General features: G+C 45.4%; 3 protein-coding genes across 3 annotated transcripts in view; 2 read left to right on the top strand and 1 right to left on the bottom strand.

The window, feature by feature from the left end:
- The first annotated feature begins 1368 nt into the window (after positions 1–1368).
- On the top strand, positions 1369–8623 carry LOC136955091 (guanine nucleotide-binding protein subunit beta-5b). The gene is made up of 11 exons (XM_067248701.1): positions 1369–1574; positions 2163–2299; positions 2705–2746; positions 3242–3318; positions 3444–3576; positions 4747–4890; positions 4989–5080; positions 5338–5386; positions 6397–6493; positions 7432–7598; positions 7873–8623. Exons 1-11 carry the CDS (start codon positions 1463–1465, stop codon positions 7882–7884), a joined length of 1062 nt encoding a protein of 353 aa, XP_067104802.1. The 5' UTR covers positions 1369–1462; the 3' UTR covers positions 7885–8623.
- A 244-nt stretch (positions 8624–8867) lies between these two features.
- On the top strand, positions 8868–12447 carry bcl2l10 (BCL2 like 10). Its single transcript, XM_067249010.1, has 3 exons — positions 8868–8927; positions 9664–10104; positions 11417–12447. Exons 2-3 carry the CDS (start codon positions 9667–9669, stop codon positions 11537–11539), a joined length of 561 nt encoding a protein of 186 aa, XP_067105111.1. The 5' UTR covers positions 8868–8927; positions 9664–9666; the 3' UTR covers positions 11540–12447.
- Positions 12448–15191: 2744 nt separating this feature from the next.
- The window catches only part of LOC136955739 (unconventional myosin-Va-like), a 34344-nt gene continuing 24588 nt past the window's right edge, over positions 15192–24947 (bottom strand). The window contains 14 exon segments of the mRNA XM_067249464.1: positions 15192–18516; positions 18660–18740; positions 18840–19014; positions 19210–19492; positions 19680–19830; positions 19922–20011; positions 20167–20321; positions 20433–20582; positions 20928–21021; positions 21800–21868; positions 22252–22450; positions 23402–23482; positions 24497–24553; positions 24764–24864. Coding sequence (XP_067105565.1) covers positions 18364–18516; positions 18660–18740; positions 18840–19014; positions 19210–19492; positions 19680–19830; positions 19922–20011; positions 20167–20321; positions 20433–20582; positions 20928–21021; positions 21800–21868; positions 22252–22450; positions 23402–23482; positions 24497–24553; positions 24764–24864 — 1839 coding nt within the window. The 3' untranslated portion in view covers positions 15192–18363.

The following is a 24947-nucleotide window of genomic DNA, read 5'->3' as shown; positions in this document are numbered from 1 at the left end:
AGAACTTGAGTACCTTCAGAACACTGTCTGTGACAAACGTATTTATGACTAATCCTGATTTTCAAAATATAAAAAGTAGAAAAAAACTATATTTAGGCTATATACCAGGTTTTTACTGCGGAGCGTAAGACAACATACTGTATTTCTGATGGCAATCTTATCGTAATAAGAGTATAACATTGCTATACTAGAGCTATCTTCTTAAATAATAGTCAGCTATAATCGCTTAATGTGTAATGTTTCACTCTCAATATGGATTATTGTTCCCAAGGTATACAATGAATACACATCTGTACGAGAGACTGTTAAGCTGTATCAGTATGGCATATCTATACAGTGTATGTAAAGTGTTTCTAGTCCAGTAAGTGTGCATCAGTGGCTCCCAGAATAGTCCTACTGCTCTCCTCTGCTTTGAGAAGGATCAGACAGTAGGGAGATTACCCACTACTTATCCCCTATACAGCTGTCCAGCCACACACCCACACACATACACCCACAGCCTATTGCTTACATGTTGCAACCTATAGACCTGCTCCAGAGCATCACCGAGTTCCAAACTCCAACTGTCAACTACATCAGTAGAAACTCCTTCAACCATCCGCATGGTAGAGTCGACACACACCCTAGCGCTCCAGCGTGATGGCTGATGACATTTCTCTGTGTTTGGTTCCACGTGTCCCTCAGATTGTGTGCTCGACCAGCTGCAGTCATGTGTGACCAGACCTTCCTGGCCATCACCTTTGGCCCCTGCGAAAACTGCACCGAAAACAAACCTCTCATGAACCTCTACATCAAGACGGACCCCATCAACTACTGCTCACTATGTGTGGAGACGGTATGACCTTTGACCTCACACCCTACATAATACACACTACATGCTACAGAGGAATTTACCCTTAGATACCCCATGCCTAAGTATTTATATGAAAATGAATGAAAATTACATTAGGTGGAATACAGGCCTTCTCTCTCCCTTGTCCGATAAAGCTCTGAGCCCCTCTAGACACATGCACATGCATTCAGAAGACACACGCCACATATACTTCCACATATCACCCCTGAGAGGTGTCCCAAGAGATGTCCTTGACAGGACACACATGCAAACACAGACACTCTCTCTAACACACACACACACACAAAGGTATTTTTTAGACAAAGATAATGGAAGTCACATGCCAGCACAACCCAGAAACCTCTTCAGTCCTTCTCGGAAGCAGGCGACTCATCACTGACAGGCAAAATCTCTCAGCTAACAAGCTCACTCAACTTCCTATTAAAAAATTGTAACTGAAACCTACGAAACCGATTTTCATGTTTACGATGGGGGTCAGCAGCTTCTACGTGACGTCACAGGAGCAGCATCAGCTGTAGCAAGTCAGATAGCCCGGGCAGCAAGCGTAGCGCGCGACTAACATCTGAGACCCACCGCCCCTTTTCCCGTTCCCTTCTTCTTCCTCTAAAGATGGCGTGTCAGGGACTTCAGTCGGGCGAGAGCCTGGTATCGCTGAAGACTGAGAGCGATTCCCTGAAGAAGAAGCTCGAGGAGGAGCGGGAAAAGCTGCATGATGTGGAGCGTGAGTGTTGGGGATGGGAGAGGGGCCTCGCGGTACTGTATCATGATTATAATAATGTTGTGAGCCAACGGAACCACCAGGGTCTAGGAAGTATAGAAAGGAATGTTAATGTTAGATACTTTCATAATGTTGAAATGTTTTGACCTTATAGTTTACTTGGGGGTTATTTTAAGACAATTGTGAGCATTGATAACGCTTTTAAAATTTCTTCTTGGATTACGAAATTATTCATACATTTATAAGATATAGATAACGGGACAAGTAGATTGTTTTGTACGGTTTGTACCCAAACTACGTGGAATCATTAACACGTCCATGGGACTATTAGCTGAACTACTTATGCAAACTATCATCATTTGTGATAGTAAACAAGCATGGATGCGCGAGTAGTGTAGGCTACGGGAAGCATGCTGTCCTCATGTGTCCTCGCTGTGGTGCTGTAACCGGTCAAATGGAAAATTGGTGTCCGAATTAGAGTAATCTCATCGGTCTGATATTTTATCCGGAAAGAAACAGTCTCACAGTAAGGGTTTAAACCTCTACTGGTTGACTTTGCACTGTAAATTCTTAGGTGTGTGTGTGTGTCAGTCAATCAGGTGGCTGAGAAGGTTGAGGTGCTTGGTGCATTTAACATGAAGACCCGTCGCATATTGAAGGGACATGGAAACAAGGTGTTGTGTATGGACTGGTGCAAAGACAAACGCCGACTGGTCAGCTCATCACAGGTGTGTATACACCCGTACACAGGCCTTGGTTTGTATCTATATCTATATCATATATATCTGTACATTCATCCCTAAACCTTTAAGAGCCCTCGATCCCCTGCTGTGCAGCTGTGAGGGTCTGCTAATTATTTCCGCTGTCCATGGTGCTGATGTGTCAGACAGCTGTTTGATCACTCCGCTCGTCTTCACTATATGCTTCATACTCCACCCTCTCAGTTCTCCATCACTCCATCTCGCTTTAGCCTAACCCCCTCCTCCGTTCCTCACCCTGTCATAAAGGTCCCAATAACCAATACTCAAAGGAAGTACATTGTATTCAACAGTAGGCACATTTAGTTCCTCACTGTTTTGCATTTTATTTAGATGTTGTTGTTTTTTAAATTATTTTTTGTCCTTCTCCTCTAGGATGGGAAGGTGATTGTTTGGGATGGTTTCACAACCAATAAGGTAAGAACAAACTAGATCAAACAAGGGAGTCAGGTGGCTGAGCGGTTAGGGTATCGGGCTAGTAATCAGAAGGTTGCCGGTTCGATTCCCGGTCGTGCTAAATGACGTTGTGTCCTTGGACAAGGCACTTCACCCTACTTGCCTCGGGGGGAATGTCCCTGTACTTACAGTAAGTCGCTCTGGATAAGAGCGTCTGCTAAATGACTAAATGTAAATGTAAACAATGAGTTATGTCACTGCTCCTCCTATCAACTAGTGCTCTCTGGAGAGAGGGTATAAAAGAGTGGCCAGAATATGATAGTGTGTGTGCGCGCGCACTCTAATGGGTGCCTGGTTTCACTGCATTGTTAATCCTGTGTTTTAAGTAGTTTCATCTAAAAGCATTCCTGTCAGATTACTAATGTGTGTGTGTGCGCGTGTGCCTGTCTATCTCTGTGTATGGATGTACACATTCGGTCATACATTTTGTACTGATGATGTTACTGTGTGTTTCAGGAGCATGCAGTAACCATGCCATGTACCTGGGTGATGGCATGCGCCTATGCCCCCTCTGGATGTGCTGTGGCCTGTGGGTAAGTTCTGGAGAAATCTTGTTACATATGTGTAAAAACACGTATTTTACTGACAGAAATGAGCATCAACTGAATCGTTCCTTCCCCCCCATATCTTTGTTTTACATGACCTCTGACCCTACCAGTGGATTGGATAACAAGTGTTCCGTGTACCCACTGTCATTGGACAAAAACGAGAACCTGGCTTCCAAGAAGAAGTCGGTGGCCATGCACACCAACTACTTGTCCGCATGCAGCTTTACAAACTCCGACATGCAGGTCAGACACTAAGATCATATTCCTCTTATTTTTCTCTTGATCTGGGCCTCCATGACCATGAAAGCTTGAAACTACAAGAGAACCAACTGTCTACTCTGTGGAATAGTATTGATTGGTTTAGATGGTGGAGAGGCCATCAGGGTGACTCAATGCTGGCTTTGAGTACAGTGGTGAGCAGAAGGAGCAGTGGACTGCAGGATGCTTGGAGATATTAGGCTCTTTTAATAATTAATTTCAGCCGGGCCTTATTCAGTCGTTCTAATCTAGAGAGAGAGGTGAGACTGAGAGCAGGATGGAAGAGGGAGAGAGGGGGAGGAGAGTGAGAGAGGAGGGGAGAATAGAAAGTGATGGCCATCCATTGTCGTGTATTTATAGACTCTGAATGGCCTTTATCTACCAAAGAGCCGAGCTTTCTGACCTAAGGGCCCTCATTTAGCAGACGCTTTTATCCAAAGCGACTTCCAAGAGAGAGATTTAACACACATACACACTCACATACATTTTACACATGCTGTCCCATTTTATTAGAACAGGCCAATCTCTGTGTATATGTGTTAAACTAATCATGCAGGAGATTAACCAATCACCACATGGAAAGAGCTATAGGCCGAGACCTGCTCACATTTACCCGCTAATGCACTAGAGCTGGAGTAGTGGTTAGCACACAGCAGTGTGGATGCATGTGTAAGTGCCCTTTATGTGTTTGTGTCAGTGAAAGTGCCTTGTGACCGCCTTTTATGGTGCGTGTGTGCATCAATGTGTGTGTGTGTCATTGGCCCATTAATACTCTAAAGGGAACATCAGATGGGATGGAAGGGGAAGTGTAGGAAGACAGACTGGTTCTGCTAAAAGGTCAATACAGGAAGGAGGCAGATACTGTATATGTCTTACATTTCCTTGGTTTAGTAGTGACAGTTAAATAATTTAGTTTTATTCTCAGACTTCACCACAAAAGCAAAATTACGACCAATCAAAGTCTGTGTGGATGAATCCTAATGGGGTAAAAAGGCTAAATACCTTTTGTAGTGTTCTGATATGGCCTGTACCTGCTTCAGTTGACCACAAGCGGGCAGTATTGTTAAGAAATAGAAGACCCAGTGCAACATGGGATGTCTTATCCACACATTCATATGAGTTGTATAATATGAATGTGTTTTTTGTGTGTGCTAGATCCTTACTGCCAGTGGGGACGGTACATGTGCCCTGTGGGACGTGGAAAGCGGCCAGCTGCTCCAGAGTTTCCATGGTCACACAGCTGACGTCCTCACCCTGGATCTAGCTCCCTCCGAGACTGGAAACACCTTTGTCTCTGGGGTGAGAGTGTGTGCCACAAAATCCCCCAGTAGACCCCCCCCTCTCCTTCATCTCTGTATCTCCCTTAACTTGTGTGTGTGTGTGCTTCTGTGTTCCAGGGATGTGATAAGAAGGCTAATGTATGGGACATGCGCTCTGGCCAGAACATCCAGTCCTTTGAGACTCACGAATCTGACATCAACAGTGTCAAGTAAGTTAGGCTCCCCTCACTGTCTTTTCTTCATTTCCATCTCCCTCATTCCATGTCTGTAGACAATCTCTTTCAGTTGATGGGTCATGGGACATGCAGAACTTATGAGGTCAAGGTTTGTTATTTCCTGTTGAAAAGCATTTTTTCCCACCACTAATTCTGGCCAAGCTATACAGCTGAGTCATAGTATCCTTTCACCTCCCTTTACCTCTGTGTTTTCCCCTTTTTATCCTCCCCTCATTTCCTTCTCCCGCCAGGTACTATCCCAGTGGCGATGCCTTTGCCTCTGGCTCTGACGATGCTACAGTGAGTTAACACATGATGACATAGTTAATCAAGCAATAAAATACAAAGTTAACCCGTTTAACTTGTTTATCTGCATGTGATGATGTGTCCTGTCTGATATTTGTCTGTTGACGAATCAACAGAGCTCATTGATCCGTGTTGCTGCTCTGAAACGTGTCCCAGAACAACACTGAAATTATTGACTTTGTTATCTTTCGATGATGTCACTGGTCAAAGATCACTCATTACACCTGGGCTATCCTACCATTGAATAATGTGACTGCTTCATGTATACTGGGCTGCGACTTTTGCATGTGTGTCGATTGTGCAAAACCGTCCTTCCAGGAAACAATAACCCACACATGCACACATTAGGATATCGACCTTGTGCGTTTTTGCATCTAAAACCTGACAATTTGACTTATATCCATAGGCGTAAATCCCGGGGGGACAGGGGGGACACGACCCCCCTGTCCTGGGAAAAATAGCATTTGTCCCCCCCAATAAATCACTGTAAACATAGGAAATTTAAATAATATTAATAATATACATTTAACTTATTACAATGTAGGCTATGTGTTACAGCAGTAATTTTGGTGTCCCCCTCAGGAATTGCTCTTGAGAAAATGTCATATAATTGTCCCCCCCAAAATTGATAGCAGATTTTCGCCACTGCTTTTACATTTACATTTAGTCATTTAGCAGACACTCTTATCCAGAGCGACTTACAGTAAGTACAGGGACATTCCCCCGAGGCAAGTAGGGTGAAGTGCCTTGCCCAAGGACACAACGTCAGTTGGCATGACCGGGAATCGAACTGGCAACCTTCGGATTACTATCCCGATTCCCTCACCGCTCAGCCAACAGACTCCCCTTGTCGCCCCTTGTTAATGAACCTCTCTCCCTTCCTCCCGTGTATCTAGCCAGTGGACTAACCATACCATTAGAAGAATACGATACAAGTAACTATGTCTATTCTGCCCAACCAATGTGTGTCACATCACTAACAGATTTCCCTTTGGTTTTGTCAGTGTCGTCTGTTCGACTTGCGTGCGGACCGCGAGGTGTCTGTCTACCAGAAGGACAGCATAATATTCGGAGCCTCCAGTGTGGACTTCTCTCTAAGTGGTGAGACTCAGCAGAGACACACCCTGCGCTTCGCCATCCCATCTGTCACGTGACCATTCACTTTCTTTTTAGTTTAGAAACATGATGTCATCGCTACTTCTGTTGTTACTTCCATCACCCATGTGTTGTTAGGGTGAGCTAACAGGTGACGATCAGCAAAATGCTCATGTAGGGATGCCAGTTTGTTGATTGTGTTAGTGCTTATGGATTCTTTTCCTCAAACTGGAACTTGTGAGATGATGTGGTAACGGTGGCTTCTACGCTAACCCCAAAGGAGGCTGGACAAATAACCACTTTAAAAAGTAACAGTTAAACGTAATCTAATCAATCAATCAATCAATCAATCAATCAATGAACATGTGTTTTGAAGACAGACTGTGTTGTGAATGCTTCAGCCCCTTGCTGAAACTATTAGTATTTCGAAGGAGTACCAAGGTAATTCATCAAGCTCTCGCTTAAAATCTATTTTTTATTACTTTACACTGATTGTCTAAAGAAGTAATCACAATTAAAGACAATTTACTCTAATTGTTTGTTGTCCTCAACACAAGAAGTACAATATCATTATTAGATGGCCGTGTAAAGATTGAAGCTTCTGGGGGAATTCCAGGGGAATAGCACAGTATGATATTCAGATCAAGTCAAATGTATTTGTATAGCCCTTTTTACATTTACATTTACATTTAGTCATTTAGCAGACGCTCTTATCCAGAGCGACTTACAGTAAGTACAGGGACATTCCCCCGAGGCAAGTAGGGTGAAGTGCCTTGCCCAAGGACACAACGTCAGTTGGCATGACCGGGAATCGAACTGGCAACCTTCGGATTACTAGCCCGATTCCCTCACCGCTCAGCCACCCTCCCTCCCTTTTTACACGCAAGCATGTCACAGAGGGCTTGCTATTCAGATGGACTTCATCTGTGCTTATCACCCTTCAGGTCGCCTGCTTTTAGCTGGCTACAACGACTACACCATCAACGTGTGGGATGTGCTGAAGGGAACACGAGTCTCTGTCCTCTTTGGCCACGAGAACCGCGTCAGTTCTGTCCGGGTCTCACCCGACGGCACCTCCTTCTGCTCCGGCTCCTGGGATAGTACCTTGCGGGTGAGTGGGGTGGGGCTTCAGGGTTGGTGTTCACCATAAAGATGAGGTTGGAGGTGAAGAAAGTGAGAAAGAGGTATAAAAAGTATGGTATATGGTATATGGAAATCCGGTCATTCAAACCACAGCCACTAAGAGACAATTGTAGACTTTCAGATCGCATGACTCTCAGGCATTGTTCTGCTTTCGGTATGTTGCAGAAAAACTAAGCACTCTGCTGGTCTCACTTCCTCCTGGATTTTTCTTCCTCTCATTGATGCTTTTCTCTTTCCTACAGATTTGGGCCTAGAGCCTCTGACATCATCGGAATTAGGGGTCAGATTTCTCCAAAATTTTGCTATCAACCACAAAGGGACTCATACAGCTTCCCTTGTCTAGTTACAGAGTGTGGATATCCAACCTCTATCCAAATGCAATCCACATACAATAACAGTCACATAAAACACAAACACACATTCATGCACACTTTGCTTTTATTAATCTTCGCAATGTCAGACAATAAATTCTGCAATCCAAGCAATCAAGGTTTGTCAAACGCAACAGAATGCTATTTGATTGGACAGCCGCGTATTAATTTCTATTCCTAAACATGTAGTTGTTTTTAGATTGATTATTACTGATTGTGTGCTAGTAATAATACTGTTCGCATTGCTGTTATTTAGTATATTCTATAAAGTGGAAGCTATTCTAAAGGCCCATGTCAGACCCTTAGAGCTTTGATGTTTCTTCAGACCCAGCAGCATGCATAGGCAATAGCCATGTACAGTATTACAGATTGTCTTGTAAATTTACTCTACCACTTTTGACTGTTCTGTTACCCCTTGTAAACTGTTATCTGTGATAGATAGGCAGTTTAACAGTCAGGTATTCCTTGAGTGAAGCTCCTTCTCAGATACATGTACAATACTGTTTATAATCAATATACTGGTTACAGAGACTGAGTCGGACCACTTGCAGTATTGTTGTCTAGACTTTCTTCTTTTTGTAAGATTTATCGGTTCTTATGTACACAGACAATTGAATATGACAAAAAATAAATGTTGTTTAAAGTATTCCTAAATATTGTTGTCGGTGTTGTCTTTTGTCATTAGTTCACCATATTACCTGCGACAATGAGCGAAGGTGAAGTACAAGGACGAACGTAATGCTAACCATATGGAAAGTTTCTTTTTTTTTTACACTGTATGGTGGATCACAGAAAACGAGGGTGGGGGGACTACCGGTGTAATGACGTAACGAAATCGTCGACTGTTGGGTGTATAGTCGGAACTAGCCGAAGCAGCGACGTGCAGTCCTTCAGTTGTCTGTACGTGAGCTGACATCGCTGGGAGGGTAAGATTTTGTTTAATTTCTATCCTGAAAAGTGTAAATATTTGGAATTATGTGTACGCGGGCTCATGTTAGTTAAGCTCAAAGTCTTACCGTTAAAAATGACGGATGTGTTTTGTCTGACAAATATCTCTATGTATGCTTTGTTGCTTCGGTTTCTCGGTGCACAACGGGTTCTTTGTGTGTTGCTAGATTTGACAGATGCTCGTAGTAGAGAGCAGTTAGCTAGCTAAGGTTGGTCTAACTAGCTGGCTCGCAAGTGATCAGCCTACGGCTAGGCTACATATAGAATCTTAACTATCTCCCAGCATTAAGGTGTTTTATTGTGGTTTACAAGCTAGCTTTTATTGAAAGATCATCAGCGTCTCAATAGTATTGTCTTACATTCTCTACTGGTAGACTACAGTACGCTACTACTAGGCTAGCTACTAACGTTACAGCTTCAACTACAAGAGTTCTCCACAATTCAGTGTAGCCACACTTGTTATTTAGCTAATAGAGCACGCTTGCTAACGTTTGCCGCTTACGATACAATTCTGAACCGGGTCCATTCTTTTAAAAGGGCATTTCGGTTGAGAACCAAGGCTGCTACTGTGGATGTGTTAGGCCTGAATGCTTACGTATCACTATTGCGCTCACTCATGAATCATTGTCAGGAATGAAATTGCCTAGTCTGAAGACTTGTTTTAAGCAGGAAGTAACTAATGTGTAAAGTATTGTTTGGGTTTCCTTGTTCTAGAATATGTCGTGTAGGCTGTGGAAGGAGACACTGGCTCTGGGAGAAGACTACCTGGCTTTCTGCTGTGCAAGCCCACGGCTAGCCCCTCCCCCTCCCAGCGAGCCGGCGGCTGCCATGAGACGTCTGGCACAGGACATGGAGACCCTGAACAGCGTCTCCTTCCAAGCCCTTTCCAAGAACCTCCTGTGCCACTCTGAACAGGACCCCTGTGCCAGCCTGAGGGCAGTGCTGAAAGAGATAGTTGTAGATGGAAAACTGAACTGGGGAAGGGTAGTGTGCATCTTCACCTTTACTGGTGTGCTGGCCAGACAGCTACAAGAGCAGAAGTCAAAGGGGCAGGACATTGGGCAAGGGCCTGACAAATGCAGAGGCTTGGCTGAGGCGATCGCTGACTTCCTGGGAGAGGAGAAGAAAGACTGGCTGCAGGAAAATGGAGGCTGGGTAAGCATTATCTCCTTCTCTTAGACTAACACCTAAGTCTGTGTGTGTGTGGTCATTGTGAATCATGTCTGGTTATACACTATGTCACTCTTTAGGTGTAGCGCAAAGCCTTTAGGCACCCTCCTCAGTGTGGCTGATTATGGGAATTAGAATGGCTATTGCCAAGAATCTGTGGAATGTAGACAAATGTTCCAAGTTAACAACTGATGTCTGTAGGCTCAAACCAGCACTGAAGCCTACACACAAGGATTTCATAAAGAAAAGCTGTCTTATATGGTGGACTGTAGGTTAGCAATTTTGTAGACTAAACTTACTGAATGTCAGTCTTACTGTTATTCAGGGTACCTGGATGCAAGTGAAGCCTTGAAACCCCCTAATACTCCACAGGGGGGGAAATTTGGTTTCATAATGAAACCTTGTTTGATAACGAAACCAGTTCATTCCACCTACGCTGCAATCTTGTGATGTGGCTAGGCTTAAATGGTGACTATGAATGGACTTTATACAGGTGTCAGAGTTGAAAATGCTGAAATATGACTCTGGAAAGCCTAAACACTCAGACACAGAAATGTTTTAGACTCGGGGAAGATAAAGCTTTGCAAGCCTGCAGTAGCAGCTGGAAAAACCTTTCTACTTTTGTGAAGGGATACCTTCCCTACTCTCGCGCACACACACACACACACACACACACACACACACACACACACACACACACACACACACACACACTAGACCATCTCTCCTTCACTGTGAGTTGGTCCTAACAGACTGCTGAAACTCATGCCACTGTGCCAAACGGACTTCATCGCAACACTCTAGTGACCTCAAAGGAATCCCCAACCCCCATAAGTTAGTAGTTCACGAGAAAAACAAGGGGTGAACCGCCTGTGCTTTGACGACAGGTGCTGTCCCCACACCATGGTTTCAATGTAAATACAGTGTGGAGGAAATAAAGCAGTTTTTTATTTTTTGAGCACTTCCTCATTTTGGTTGATAAATACTCGGTAGGGGTAACAATTTATAGTATGATTGGTTACTGTGCTTTAGACTGACACTTGTGTTAAAATGCAAAAAAAAAATGCAAAAAAGGCAAGAAGGAAATTGACTACTATGGATGTGTTTGTGACAGTTATATCCATCATTAGAAGCATAGTCTACTCTGTTTGGTCTGGTCTACCATAATTCAGAATGATGTAGTCTGAGAACAAATTTCTAGCAAAATCTTGAACAGGTTCTTAATATCTTAATGTTCATCAGATTAATATATTTTCCTGTTCAGGTTGTAATTCTTCCTGTGTTGTCTGTTCTGCAGGAAGGGCTTTGTAAGTTTTCAGATTGTGCCAGAGGGATGAACCAAGACTCCTCCATGAAGACGGCCCTGTTTGCTGTTGCTGGCGTGGGCATTGCAGGGTTAACCTTTCTCCTGGGGCGCTAGCCAGCGTCAATCACCTCTTAGCCACCATCTTTCATATCATCACATAGAAGTTTTTTGTTTTTTTTGTTTATGCCATTTATCTTGAAACTAACTTGTCGGTTATTAATTTGTGTGTCAAAGGATTGTTTTACGGTCATCCACAATGTTTGCACATATTATTAATTATGACACATAATCAAGGAGATTGTAAGAACGAATCTAATGCCTTTAGAGATGACGTGTAGGTGTAAAATCTGTCCTGAAGTGAACACTTTAGTTTTTGTTCTCAACATGGTTGATCAGAACCGTGTTATTGTGCAGGCCCCGATGTGACATTGTTTAATTTGTTTTCTCTGCCTTTAAACTTCATATGCTGTCCTGGGTTGTGAAATACACATAAATTAATATATTATATTTATAAGAAAATGTTGACAATTTCCATTCTTGGGTTTACCCAAATTAATTAGTTAGGTTATCTGCATTGTTTTGTCCTTTGCCTTCTGTTTGTTTACATGAGCATTGAGGCTGTGTGGCTGTGTGGGTGACTGGACAGTGGTGCTATGTGTTATCAAGCTGTCTGTTACAAAGGGACCAATTTGACAACTTTTTTTATGACCATATTTGAAAAAATTATTCCTATGGCCATGCCCCTATAAATGACTTTTTGGCACAATATTTTTACATGGTTTTATTTATTTATCGATTTCTTAATAAAAACAAACAAAAAACAACTAATCATAGTTACTGTCTTTTGTTGAGACTGTAGTCAGGCTGTTCTATTTGTTTCCGACTGATGTCGTAAGGCTGGTGTCGCCATTGCGGCTGTTTCTTTCCAATATCACAGGCCTGCCACATCAGGCCTCACTCTCCACATCCTTGTGCTCGGCTGGTTTCTCAGAATTGCTGAAATTAAAGCGCTGACTTGTATCCTGTCACACTTCTTAAGTGCAGTTGTCTGTATTTCTAAAGGATGACATGCTGCTCTCAGAATACACTTTCCACGTATCCCACGTGATCAGTTTCTTTGTGACACGTTGACCAGATAATGAACAAGATTATGACAAGATGAATGATGAAGGTGGGAGATGACAGTGGGAAATCCACTGTCTGGGACACTACAAACTGACTATTTAATCTCTTGTATGCAGAACCAACATATACTTAACAAGGCAGCTATTCTCCAGGGATTGGCAAGACACAATTTTTCCACTTAATCCACTTAGAAGATTTGAACATTTATTATTCAGACCTAGGTTTATATTTGAAATATCACACAATCCTGAGATTATCATAACTGGCTAACAAATGGGCCCTCCTTTTGGCCCACACAAGCAGATCAACTGCAAATATTAAATATGCTTTTGACAGTTTTTTTTGTGTTTTTTTATGTATTTATTTGGATTTCTACATTGTTGATAGGGACATCGGTTAATCTTTTCCAGGGCCCAGACACACATGCAGACTTGCTTCACCTTTAGTCCACGTCAACAATGTCACCCATGATGGTTGGCCATCACAAATATATACTAGAGCCCCCATACGTATAGGAGACATGATGTAAGCAGTGAAACCATTTCTTATTGTCGCAAATCTGAGACTACTCTACAGCCCCTGGACTTTAGAAACCCAGTTTCACACACACAAACACAACTCTTTATATGGCCTTAACAATACAAATAATTCCGCTTCAGCGAGGAAAAAGGAAATCCAGTGATATGGGCCTCATAGAAAAAGCTTTGGAATCATCTGATTCCAGTTAGCCTTCATGTTGTACAAAGCTCCTTTTATCTTTATCTTTGATATTTCTACTGTGATGCCATCACATTCAGTGTGGAGGTCGGAGAGAGAGTGGTTGTGTCAGGACACCACTGGTCTTTGGGCAGTGAGGAGGGCGAGGGAGACAAGGGTCACTGTGAAAAGCCTATTGTATATCATAACACTCTGTTGCCCTGACTCCCATATAGGACCCCATGTGTCATCCTTTTACATGGCCTCAGAACCCCTCACACAGCAGGAGGAGATGAGAGCTGATATTGTTGGAAAAGGACAGTACCATGTCTGTCTGTGTAATGAGACATCCGAGTGGTTCCTGTTGATGTGTTTTCTACCCAGTAGAACCACTGTGTCACTTCAAAAACAGACCAGCACTCAAATCCTAGTTATTGGTTTCGTCTGTTTTTTTTTGAGGATTATGGAGCTTACAGATCCTGCGAAGTGCACTCTGGATTCCAGTTTCCTCTAATCAGACAGGAAAGCTCAAGGGGATCAAGCGTAACAGCTGGAGCTACAATACTATAAGATATGATAGATACGTTCCGAATCAGCTTGTTTATGACATTATGACATGAACTTTAGTTCTAGAGGGGTAGTGGCAGAGCGAACCAGAGAGTGGAGATGGATGGTGGTATTGGGAGGGGTAAAGCCAGATCCTTTTGTTCTGTTTTGATATAAATCTATATTATAGACTGGGGTCTGTGACATCACCGCTGATCCAGTTTGTTTTTTGAGGCCAATAATTCCAATCCCCTGCCCATCCAGCTGAGCCTGTTTTCACGATGTCACCTGAAACCTACCCGGCAACACCCTTTCACAAGAGGATGAGGGATAGGGGTCAGAAGGGTTCAAATGTATGTAAACTCAAAAAAAACCAAGATGGAACAACAAACAACGGCATGTAAACATGTTAGACTGAACTGACACGTTATAGGTCTGAGTGTGTTCATGTGTGGTGACAGGACTGGCTTCAAGTTCGTCAGTTGTACCTCCTCTCATCCTCCCTCCGTCAATGTTCTGAGATTCTAGGCACCACTGAATTTGGTTGAATTGATTTTATGGATGTGACACACACAAAAGAGGCCTGGTGATGTTATTAAGTAGTCCATTTGACTATGTCATTACGAAATAGTTTTTTGATCTCTCCGATATGTGCCGATTACATCTTGGTCCATTCGGACATGCAGAACTGGAGAGACAAGGCCTCAGATCATCGAGACAGGAAGCCTGGGCTAGATGGCTGCTCTGATATTGTGCGTTGAAAGATTGTATCTCTTCATGGCACATGTATCTCAGGCTGGTTCTCATGAAGGTGCCATTGTGAAGTCGGTAAAATAAAGAACTACACATATATCAATCATTGGTTTATTTACATTTACATTAAATTTAGTCATTTAGCAGACGCTCTTATCCAGAGCGACTTACAGCAAGTACAGGGACATTCCCCCAAGGCAAGTAGGGTGAAGTGCCTTGCCCAAGGACACAACGTCAGTTGGCATGACCGGGAATCGAACTGGCAACTTTCGGATTACTAGCCCGATTCCCTCACCGCTCAGCCACCTGACTCCCTACTCCTTATTTAGATTCCATTGATGTCCACTGGTGTGGTGCAGAGCCACTTCATACTAAAATAATCCCCTAAAGGCATTGGCTACTGCAGGTAGGCAATAACTAATACTTAATGGTCCTACAATAATCTTAAACAAACATTGAAAGGTTACATGGAGTGACAGCATGGAACCTGGATGAAAACATACTCTTTATTTAGATGTGCACAGACATTTAGATACCAAACTGGGCCCCCTATTCTTGGGAAATGGTCATATCCTCATGGATCCTCAATGGTCTTCACTCCATCCCCACTCACATACAAAACCAAACTTGACCCAAGTGACAGTGCTGAATTCCTTTATTTGTCGTTTACAGATATTACAATTTCAACTTATTCCAAGTTTCTTAAGGGTGAACACATTCACTAAGCACAGCTACCAGGAACTACAAACAGTCCAGTTATTCATGTACACATGGGGTCAGAAAAGAGGAGGGGAAAGGGTGTCAGGTTTGATGATGTCATTGTCAGAATAATTCCAACATGTCAGTACGGCGTGATAAATGTTTGCGTTTTCAAAGCCACCCGAATCTACAGCTTGACACTTAAGTGACAACTTCTGAGTATCATACACCAACTCTTAAAAGAGGAAATCGCGCAAATATAATTATCTGACTAAAAATAGGCCATGAGCAGTCAGACCATGAATGAGATACTGGAACACAGAACAGTCTGATTGTATGAATGGTGGTGCTGGTGATGGACAATATGACAGTCTCCAGGAATGTGTCTAATTAACACAAGTTACTGAGTGAATTGAGAGATGAGATTCTGTCAAGAGCTCAAATACAGCAGGGGAGTGCGGTAGGGTTATGTGGAGCTGTGGAAGAACCCAAAGCTAGGGTTACAGGACTCATGAGTTAAGCTGAAGAACTGGATATTCAATATGGTTATATTTATTTGACTTCTGTGTTATTTAAAAAGTGCTTTTTGACAGACGGCGGATAAACAATGAATCAACTCTTGACACCTTATCAAAACACAAATTAGTTTAAAAAAAAACAAGAACAAATTTAAAGTGGTTCCAACATATATACTGCACATACACTGTAAACAGAAACAATGTCAGATAATCTTACTGTGCGAATGTCAAACAGATAAGGCTTTGTCTTAAAAGATAACTGACAATAAAATCTAATGTCTTTTAAACATTCATATGGGTAAGCATCAGTATTCCATTGTTATTCAGGTGTTTTCCCAGTCTATGTATGACCTTTAGTATATCTCTACACAGTCAATACTTATTATCCTTATGATGCTAAATCTAACAAAAAGACAAATTCCCAAATACTGTACAGTCATGTGGACCCAATGCTAATGATATGTTTACAGATCATGATTGCACCACAAAATAATTCAAGGAAAGGACTTTATTTCTACATCACTGATGATACATTTTCATTAGCGTGTACCTCCATCAGAGAATGGTTTAGTCATGGTCAAAGGTTGACACTGGTTAAGGTTGACAGGCAAATAAGGTTAAATTTGAAGTAGTAGGCCAAAAGATTCCAGGGTTCATTTTGATGGCACAGGAGGAGCAAGCCAATGGAACGAAGAGGCAACTCAACGCAAAATATTTGACGATCAGGTTTTTGCACTTTGTTACAGGAGACCCAAGGTACTGGGTAACGTCCTGTACATTTAATATCACATCTTACTAAACTGATGCATCTTTAAAAACTGTTCCAGTTCACAGCCGACAACCCACACATTTGGCTGACAGCCCTATTAAGCCATGTAGCAGTAAAGCTGAGCCCATGCATGGAAGAGAATGACAGCACTACATGCTAGTTAAAAAATTCTCGTTTCGATTTTTTCCTATTATGGTCGGGGATAATAAAAGGGCCCAATGTTGCCACCTCTCTGCTAGTACAGGGGTGAGCATAGTTAGACCAGGGCATTGGTCCAGAAGATGGGATTTCGCTTCTGGAGGAGAAATGAAAGTGATATTCTACAGCCTGGCAGGAGCAAGGGCAGTGCTGCTCAGTGACACATGAATCAGCAGTACTTGTATCCTCCACTTCACAAAAAAATCTTAATACTGAAATAAATAATTACACACTTATCGTAAACTTGTCTAGAGTTCAGCAGGGAGGATATTGTGGAAAGAACAGGATGTATCCAGTGTGCCTCTGTGCAGTTAGACCCCTACGATACAGCAGGTTTAACACAGCAGTAGGCTGAGTGTGTGTGTATGTGTGTGTGTATATCAGTGTGTGACAGCAGAGTTTGAATGAGATCTCGGAGGGAGTAGGTGACTGGGAGGGGGGGAGGAGGGTTTGCAGGACATGTCTGGCTAGTCCTGAAAAGCTAGAAGTTAGGTTATACCTGCACTTGGAAGCTAGTCCGCCGATTAAATCTGTGCTAAAAAGACTAGCAGTTCTACATGGGCTAATCTGTGCTAGATTTGGAGCTCTTGGCGAGGCAGGTTATACATGACAAAGCTACTTGAGTAAAAGCACGACACATTCACAAATAAACATCTACTTTGAAAAAGCTACGGTAGCGTTCATGAAATAATCCTACATCTGGTATTGACAGAAATATTATATAACAGCACTAGTCTAATTGTCTATACATCCTGTCTGTCCCACTGAATTTGACTTCAATAACAGTATTGTTGCTGTAACTGTCTCCCCAATTGTGATTACTCTTGTTGTGATGTGCTGGTTTGTCTGTTTGTTGTTGTGATTTGGTGTGTCTATATAGTTCTGTCTATCATGTTATTACCTTTGTTTCATTTGAATTCTCAATCACTGTCCCCATGAGAAGATTTTTGTCTCTTGCCAGGCCTTCTTGAAAATAAGAACAGGTTCTTACTTGACTTGCCAGTTAAAATAAAATCCCTAATATGAGCTCATATTCACTCATTTTAGACATCCATGTCTTCTGCAAAGAAACTCAAGTTTTCCTTAAAGGAGGGGAAGAAAAGATGCAATAAATAAAATATAATAGCGTGATATATATATTCATATTTATATGTATTTATATATGTATAAGTAGTATGGTACAGACGATGGGGTTCTGTCTTGGCTTGACTGTTCAGAGTGAGAGAAGAGAACATGACAATAGAGGAGAACTGAAGCTCACCCTATGGGCAGAGACTTGACTTCAGCGAGTTACATTCCTATTGGAGAACCGGACTGCTAGAACACTCACAACTACCGAGAACCGAGGGGAGAGGCCGAGGCCCAGGGTGTCTGGGCTAAAGGAAAGGGAATGTGGGATAACTGGGAGGTGTGTGTGTGGGGGAGGAGGGCACTGGGGGATGTACTGTACAGGACATGTTGGATAGTTTCTGCATTCTCTATGAGGACTGTGGGCTCTTTTTACACGCAGATGATAGGAGATGACACGTCGGCGCGTGACAAGAGGACTCACGGCAGAGTGTGTGTGTGTGTGAGGGTTTGAACATGAACGCAGGTGTGACTGTGTGTGTGTGTGTGTGTGTGTGTGCCCAGGTCTAGACGCGAGTGAGGAAGCTGAGGTTGAGAGAGCTGGGGATCTGGATGGTCTCCAGCGCCAGAGAAGAAGGGTTGAAGGGGAAGGTGACAGGGTAGATCATCTTAGTGTCCATCAACAGCTGGGGTGTCTCACAGCGGTCCCGCAAACGAGTCTAGTGAGAGGAGATGGAGGACATCATTTATGACACATTACGGTAGGAGGAGATGGAGGAGTATAGACAGTATAAATATCACATCACGCACACATGTATATATTCACAGATATATCAAACCAAGTCATGGCAGTACAGGGTACCTGTATGGTGCGTATGAATGTAACCGACACCCTCTCCTCAAACTCGTTGACCGGAGTGTACAAGTTCAGGACCTTCACAATCTGAGAGAAACACACAAAAAAAAGAGGTCAGGGTTCTATCGCCTGTAGGAAGACACCCCCTGTGTTTGGCACCAGGTGTCTGATTGGCCGCTGCCTCACCTGGGCGGTGGAGAGGGCGAGGCACATGGAGCAGATGGCCTCGGCGTCCTCGTCGGTCTTCTTCTTGACCTGCAGCAGCTGTGCCGCCTGGATCAGAGGCTCCAGGGTCTCCTTGGCGCCGCACACCATCAGGGACTTGTCTCTCAGCCACTCCTCCAGCTGGCTCACGTTGTACCTGGACACACACACACGCACGCACACGCACACGCACATGTACAACGTTATGTACGCACATAAAAACACACTCTTACAATAACCATCCACCTCATCCACAACCACCCCATCCACCCATATCCACACCCACCTATCCCATCAACACCTACCTAACCCTTCCATTTCCATCCACCCACCTATCCCCATCCACACCCACCTGATCTGCATGCCCTTGCTCCAGGAGCACATGTCCTTGCGCAGCAGCAGGTTGTTGAGGGTGACGGCTCCTATGATGTAGAACTGCTGCTTGACCACCTGCTTGATGAGCTCCGGGTCAGTGCCGTGCTGGCACATGATGGAGTGGAAGGCGCTGAGCTGCCGCAGGATGGAGTCCAGGGTGTAGGTGCCCTCGTCCGCAATGCTGGACGTGCGCTTGCGGAGGCCTGTGGGCTTGACCCCCGACACGCCCTGGATGGTCTCGTGTTCCAGCATGCCAGAGACTGTTGGGGGGGGGGGGGGGTCAAACGCATGCACAACATGAGAAAAAGTGCTCAAAAACACACACACACACACACTAGGAAGTAGAGTGAAATGATTTCACTTCTCTTTACTAACTAGGAAGTAGAGATACATCAACATACACATACTAGGTAGTGTAATAAAGCTACAACACACACACACACACACCGATCATAGGCTGGAGGATGTTCTCCATGCACTTGATGAGCTGCTGGTAGATCTGGATGGCCAGGTCACTGAGAACCTGCCGGTACTCTGCCAGGTCAAAGTTGGACAGACAGTGCTCGTTCTGCTTCGAGGAGTTGTGCTTCATAAATGACTGGAGAAACACACAAGACAGAGACACGAGGCAGGTTAGAACAGAGGCAGGGTGAGAGGGAAAGTCGGCGTGCGTTTGGAGCGTGTCTCACATCATCCCCGCTGTACTGTTTGAGACAATGGAGGAAGCGGCAGGTGTTGGACAACCAGAAAGAGACGGTCTCGAAGTCATCCCCCCGTTTCTGCAAGGAAAGAGAAATGGGTTGAGTTTTCAAACGTACCCATTTCAATAAAAGACCTACGAGTGACTCTTCATTATATCAATGGGGAGTCGCTGACCTTACCCACACTCTCTCTCCCTCACACACACACCCTCCCCTTTGTGTACGGGACGCACCTTGAGGATCTTCTTGATGCTGTTGATGGTGGAGGTGAGCAGCGTTCGGACCTTCTGGTCGTCGTTGACGTAGTCGGCGTGCCTCAGACACATGAACAGGATGTAGGCCGGCAGGCCCGGGATCAGGTTCACGGCCACACCACGGGGCTTGAGCTCTGGCCAGCGGAGAGAGGAGGGAGAGGGGGAGTCAGCCTGGGAACAGCCCTGGGGGTGGGGGTGGGGGGACGAGGGGGTCTGGGCTGGGGGGAGCAGGATGGGTTACTGACCCAGTATGAGGTTCTTGACCAGTTTGAGCTCGTCCTCCTTCTTGTACTCCAGCATGCCCTGGAAGTCCTTCTCCCTGCGAGGGATGTTCACCGGGCGGATCGGCTCGTCCACCATCTGACCTGGGGACACCTGGCCCTCGATCTGACCCGCTGTGGACACGGACACACACACATTTGTGATTAAGATTTTATTAATCCCCAGGCGAGGAAATGTGGATCACCCCTGCTGTAACAGGTTGCACTCCAAGACGGTGCCAACACACAATGCCTGCCAACACGCACACACTTCCCTGGGCTCCACTCAACCAGAATAGCCTGCACAAACACACCCGCACAAACACACCCGCACAAACACACCCGCACAAACACACCCGCACAAACACACCCGCACAAACACACCCGCACAAACACACCCGCACAAACACACCCGCACAAACACACCCGCACAAACACACCCGCACAAACACACCCGCACAAACACACTTAGCGTCTTACCGCCCATCTCCCCAATCTTCTTGGAGAAGACCTTGAGCTGTTTCTTGAGTTTGCGGATGGTTTTATCCTGCTTCTCCAGCTGTTCCATCAGATCCTAAAGGGGGAGGAGGATGAGAGACAGACAGGAAGTACAAAGAGGTGAGGGAAGCAGTGGATCCAGGTTTTCCACACAGTGTGCTTTTGGGAGCAGACAGAAAGCTCAGATCATAGAGGACTGACGCCCCCCAGTGGCAGAGAACAACACAACAACACCATCTGATACAGCTCGTGAAAGCCAGAAAAGATTTGGTGATGGAGACAAAGTATGTTCCCTGCATCTAGTCCCAGTATTGCCTCAATGGGCTGGACAGCCCCTCCTGCTCTGGAGGAGCGGCCAATGCTACCCTCACATACTCAGGAGAATCATTTTGGGCATGTGGCCTGCTTGGGTCTATAGAGTACTGTAAATATTATTTTTTTAGAAGTCATTATAAGTAGTCAGCTGAGCACTTTCTTCGTTCTTAGCTATTATTCTTGGTATTTATTTATGTTTTTATTGGTAAAACTCTGTAAACTGTGTCTCCATCATTCGGTGCCTTCAGAAAGAAGGGGTCTGATTAAAAGAAGAGGGGTGCTGATTTGCTGCTGTTTATTAGACGGAAGTGAGGGGTGCAGTTTGTCAGCTGGGGCTTAGGAAAAGGGTGTTCATCCACTGTGGGTTAGAACAGGAAACACTGCTGTGGGGAGTTAAGAGATCAGATGAAACACTGCTCTGTGAAGCGCGCACACACAGACACACACACACCAGCCTGTGTTAGTGGTCACACACGTGTGCAAGGACACAACACATCTCTCTTTGACACACACACACACGCAGTGCCTTATCTACATACAACCATCCGTCGTAAAATGATGACCCGGGCCTCGCGATACTCTGTGGGGTCGTCTGTCTTCAGCACGTCCTGACAGGTGACATCCACACAGATGAGTGTGTGACATAGGATGGATACACACACACACACACACTCATACACGCACTGTACAGAACCAAAGCACACTCAAATGGTGTGCCTACCAATTCTTTGGCAGGATGTCTTCCAGGCGAGCCAAATTGTCATTGGTGTATAAGTGTGATCTCACGCTGTGGGTGTGATTCCAAGTGTGAGCGTGTGATTCCAAGTGTGAGCGTGTGATTCCAAGTGTGACCACCTGCCCGTGATCATGTGCTCTTCAACTGGCTTCGGTGGGTTTCCTCCAGTGTGAGCCTTCCTGTGGGGTGAGCGGTTCTCTGTGGGATGTGGGATGTGGGCTGTGGGCTGTGGGCTCGGGTGAGAGAGGGACGTACCAGGTTCTCGTTGGTGAGGCGCGTGATCTCGTGCTGGAGGCTGGCCTCGATGCGGGCCTCCGGGGGCAGCTGGAGGTTCTGGGCCAGGAGCTGCTGCTGCCGGTTGTTCTCCTCCTTCACGCTCTGCAGCTCGCCGCGCAACACCTCCACCTCGTTGTCATAGCTACGCCGCTGCGACTGCAGCTGGGACTCCAGCAACCTGAGGCAGGGGGGGGGGGAGGGGGAGGGGTGGTGGTGAGGGTGAGGTTGCGAGTGTGCAAGGGGACAGGTGTGTGTGAATGAATGATGGTGAAAAGGGTCGTCGAGGGAACACAAGATGAAAAAGAAGAGAGGGAGAGAAAAAGGAGACAAATCAGCACCGGGGGTGAGGCGATCCCGGGGGCACAGCAGGCAAGGACTCTCACGACCGCAGTTGTCCGTTCTTGGCGGCATGCTGTCAGCCGGTGACACACAGCCCAGCTCCAGCAGACAGCCCTGCCTCCCCAGCCCTGCCTCCCCAGCCCTGCCTCCCCAGCCCTGCCTCCCCAGCCCTGCCTTCCCAGCCCTGCCTTCCCAGCCCTGCCTCCCCAGCCCTGCCTCCCCAGCCCTGCCTTCCCAGCCCTGCCTTCCCAGCCCTGCCTCCCCAGCCCTGCCTTCCCAGCCCTGCCTCCCCAGCCCTGCCTCCCCAGCCCTGCCTCCCCAGCCCTGCCTTCCCAGCCCTGCCTTCCCCTGGGCTGCGAGTCATCGGCCTCCCTCTCTCCTCTGTGCCTCCTCAGAACGAGGTCCACAGGGGCTTCAGCCCTGCCCCAAGAGGACAGGTGCATGAACATGCTGCATGTTGTTGACACACTTTCAGCTGTTTTAGTGGGTGACGGAGGCAGAGAGGAGAGCAAGCAGAGATACAGTGACCTGTAGACTTCACATACAGTATGCAAGTCAAGCAGATCACCGTCTAGGACGTCCATATATTCCTACACACACACACCAACTACCTGGAGCGTGTTAGTAGACAAGTGAGTACTACTAGGACGAGGGAGAGAAGAGGGAGGGGGAGGTTAGTGAGAGAGGGAGAGGGGGGAGGAAGAGGGACTGGTAGTCCCAGAGACCCAAGTCACCCCTGCAACCTGGCATACACATGCTCGCACAGAGCCCTTCGGAAAACACGGACAACCTGTTGGTCTCCTTTAACCCTTCATAAACCAGCCAGAGCTCTCCGTCCTCATTCAGCCTATGGAAGTCTGGAGTGGGGGATCTGAGCAACACACAGGAACAGACAGAAAAAAGAACAAAAGAAAAAGAAAAAAAGGCAACATAAAGAGGGGGATGGGGGGACACACAAGATGGTGTGTACAGAGGTGTGTGTGTGTGAGGAAAAGGTTCTTACAATGTGAGTGCTGTTCAGACTATGGATGGGTACGAAAGCAACCCAGTGCTGCTTCGATGTGTGGCTGTGTTTTTGAGCATGTGCAGCTGCTATGCAGACCACTGTGTACCTGTAAGAAGCACCTGTATGGACTCTGTATTGATTCTAATGTGCACAGCTTAGTGTCAAGGTGTGGATGGACGACACATGGATGATTTGACAACATAGATATTCAAAGCAAAAGTTGACATAATAGCGGGGAACATCCAAGTCACTTGGAGGAAAGGAACACAAAAAGGAACACAAATGATGCATGCAGGATTCATGCCAAGTCATTCCATAAGGCTGATTGGCTGCACCCTCCCCGTATCGTGACATCACTTCCTGTACCGCTGACAGTGTGGGTCCATGCTGCTGCCATGCAGCAAGGCTGTTTAACCCTTCCACAGCTCAGAGACCAGCACTCGACTCAGCTCTTAAACACAAGCATGCCCACCCAGATAACCCCAACAGCAGTCACAACCACCTGCTTGACTGACTCCCATTTCTTTGAAATTACATTATTTAATTCATGACACAATCTAAAGACATCATGTTCTGGAGGTAAACTATTCAATTTGGCATCAGTCACTGGACTGAAGAGTCCAGTGTCCCTACAAATGCACATAGTACTTGGCAGATCATTCCTCATGCTGTTAGAGCAAGCTAGCTTAGGTTACAGCTTAGCTTCATTACCATGCTAGTTAGATGAATGTCACTACATAGGCTGGCCTAGCTTAGCTTAATCACCTACATCAGCCTTCTCTATGGAAGACAAATTTGCCTCTGGTATCCCTCTTACAATTGGTCAGTGTGGCCATGCATGCTCTGCCCACGATGCATAGGCCACACCTGATTTGTTACCTGAGCTTACTCAGGAGCTCATTGGCTTCCAGCGGCATACGCAAGAACCTGGGTGATCTGCACAGAACAAACAGAGGGGTTCACAACTACACACACACCCACCCACACACACACACACACACACACTTCCCAGAAATCCCAAACACACCTCCAAGAAATCACACACACACCTCCAAGAAAACACACAAACACCAGTGGAGTTGTGGATAGAGGAGAGGAGGAGAGAGGTTTAGACAGAGGAAGAGGTGGAGAAACAGTGGTGAGTACCTGTTGGTGTCCTTGAGGCCTATGTAAGCCTGTTTGATTTCACCAGAGTCCTTCAACTTGGAAACATCCTCGACATGGTGTACAGGGTCTGTCATGGTCTCCTGAGGCACACACACACGTAAATACATGTATACATTTGTGATGAGCAATGATAAGGGCAGAGTACTTTCAGTATTTACTCTGT

Source organism: Osmerus mordax, chromosome 13 (genome assembly GCF_038355195.1).
Source record: "Osmerus mordax isolate fOsmMor3 chromosome 13, fOsmMor3.pri, whole genome shotgun sequence".
Classification (NCBI taxonomy): Eukaryota; Metazoa; Chordata; class Actinopteri; order Osmeriformes; family Osmeridae; genus Osmerus; species Osmerus mordax.
The sequence above is the reverse complement of the archived record's forward strand: the minus strand, read 5'-3'. Positions and strand labels throughout refer to the sequence as shown.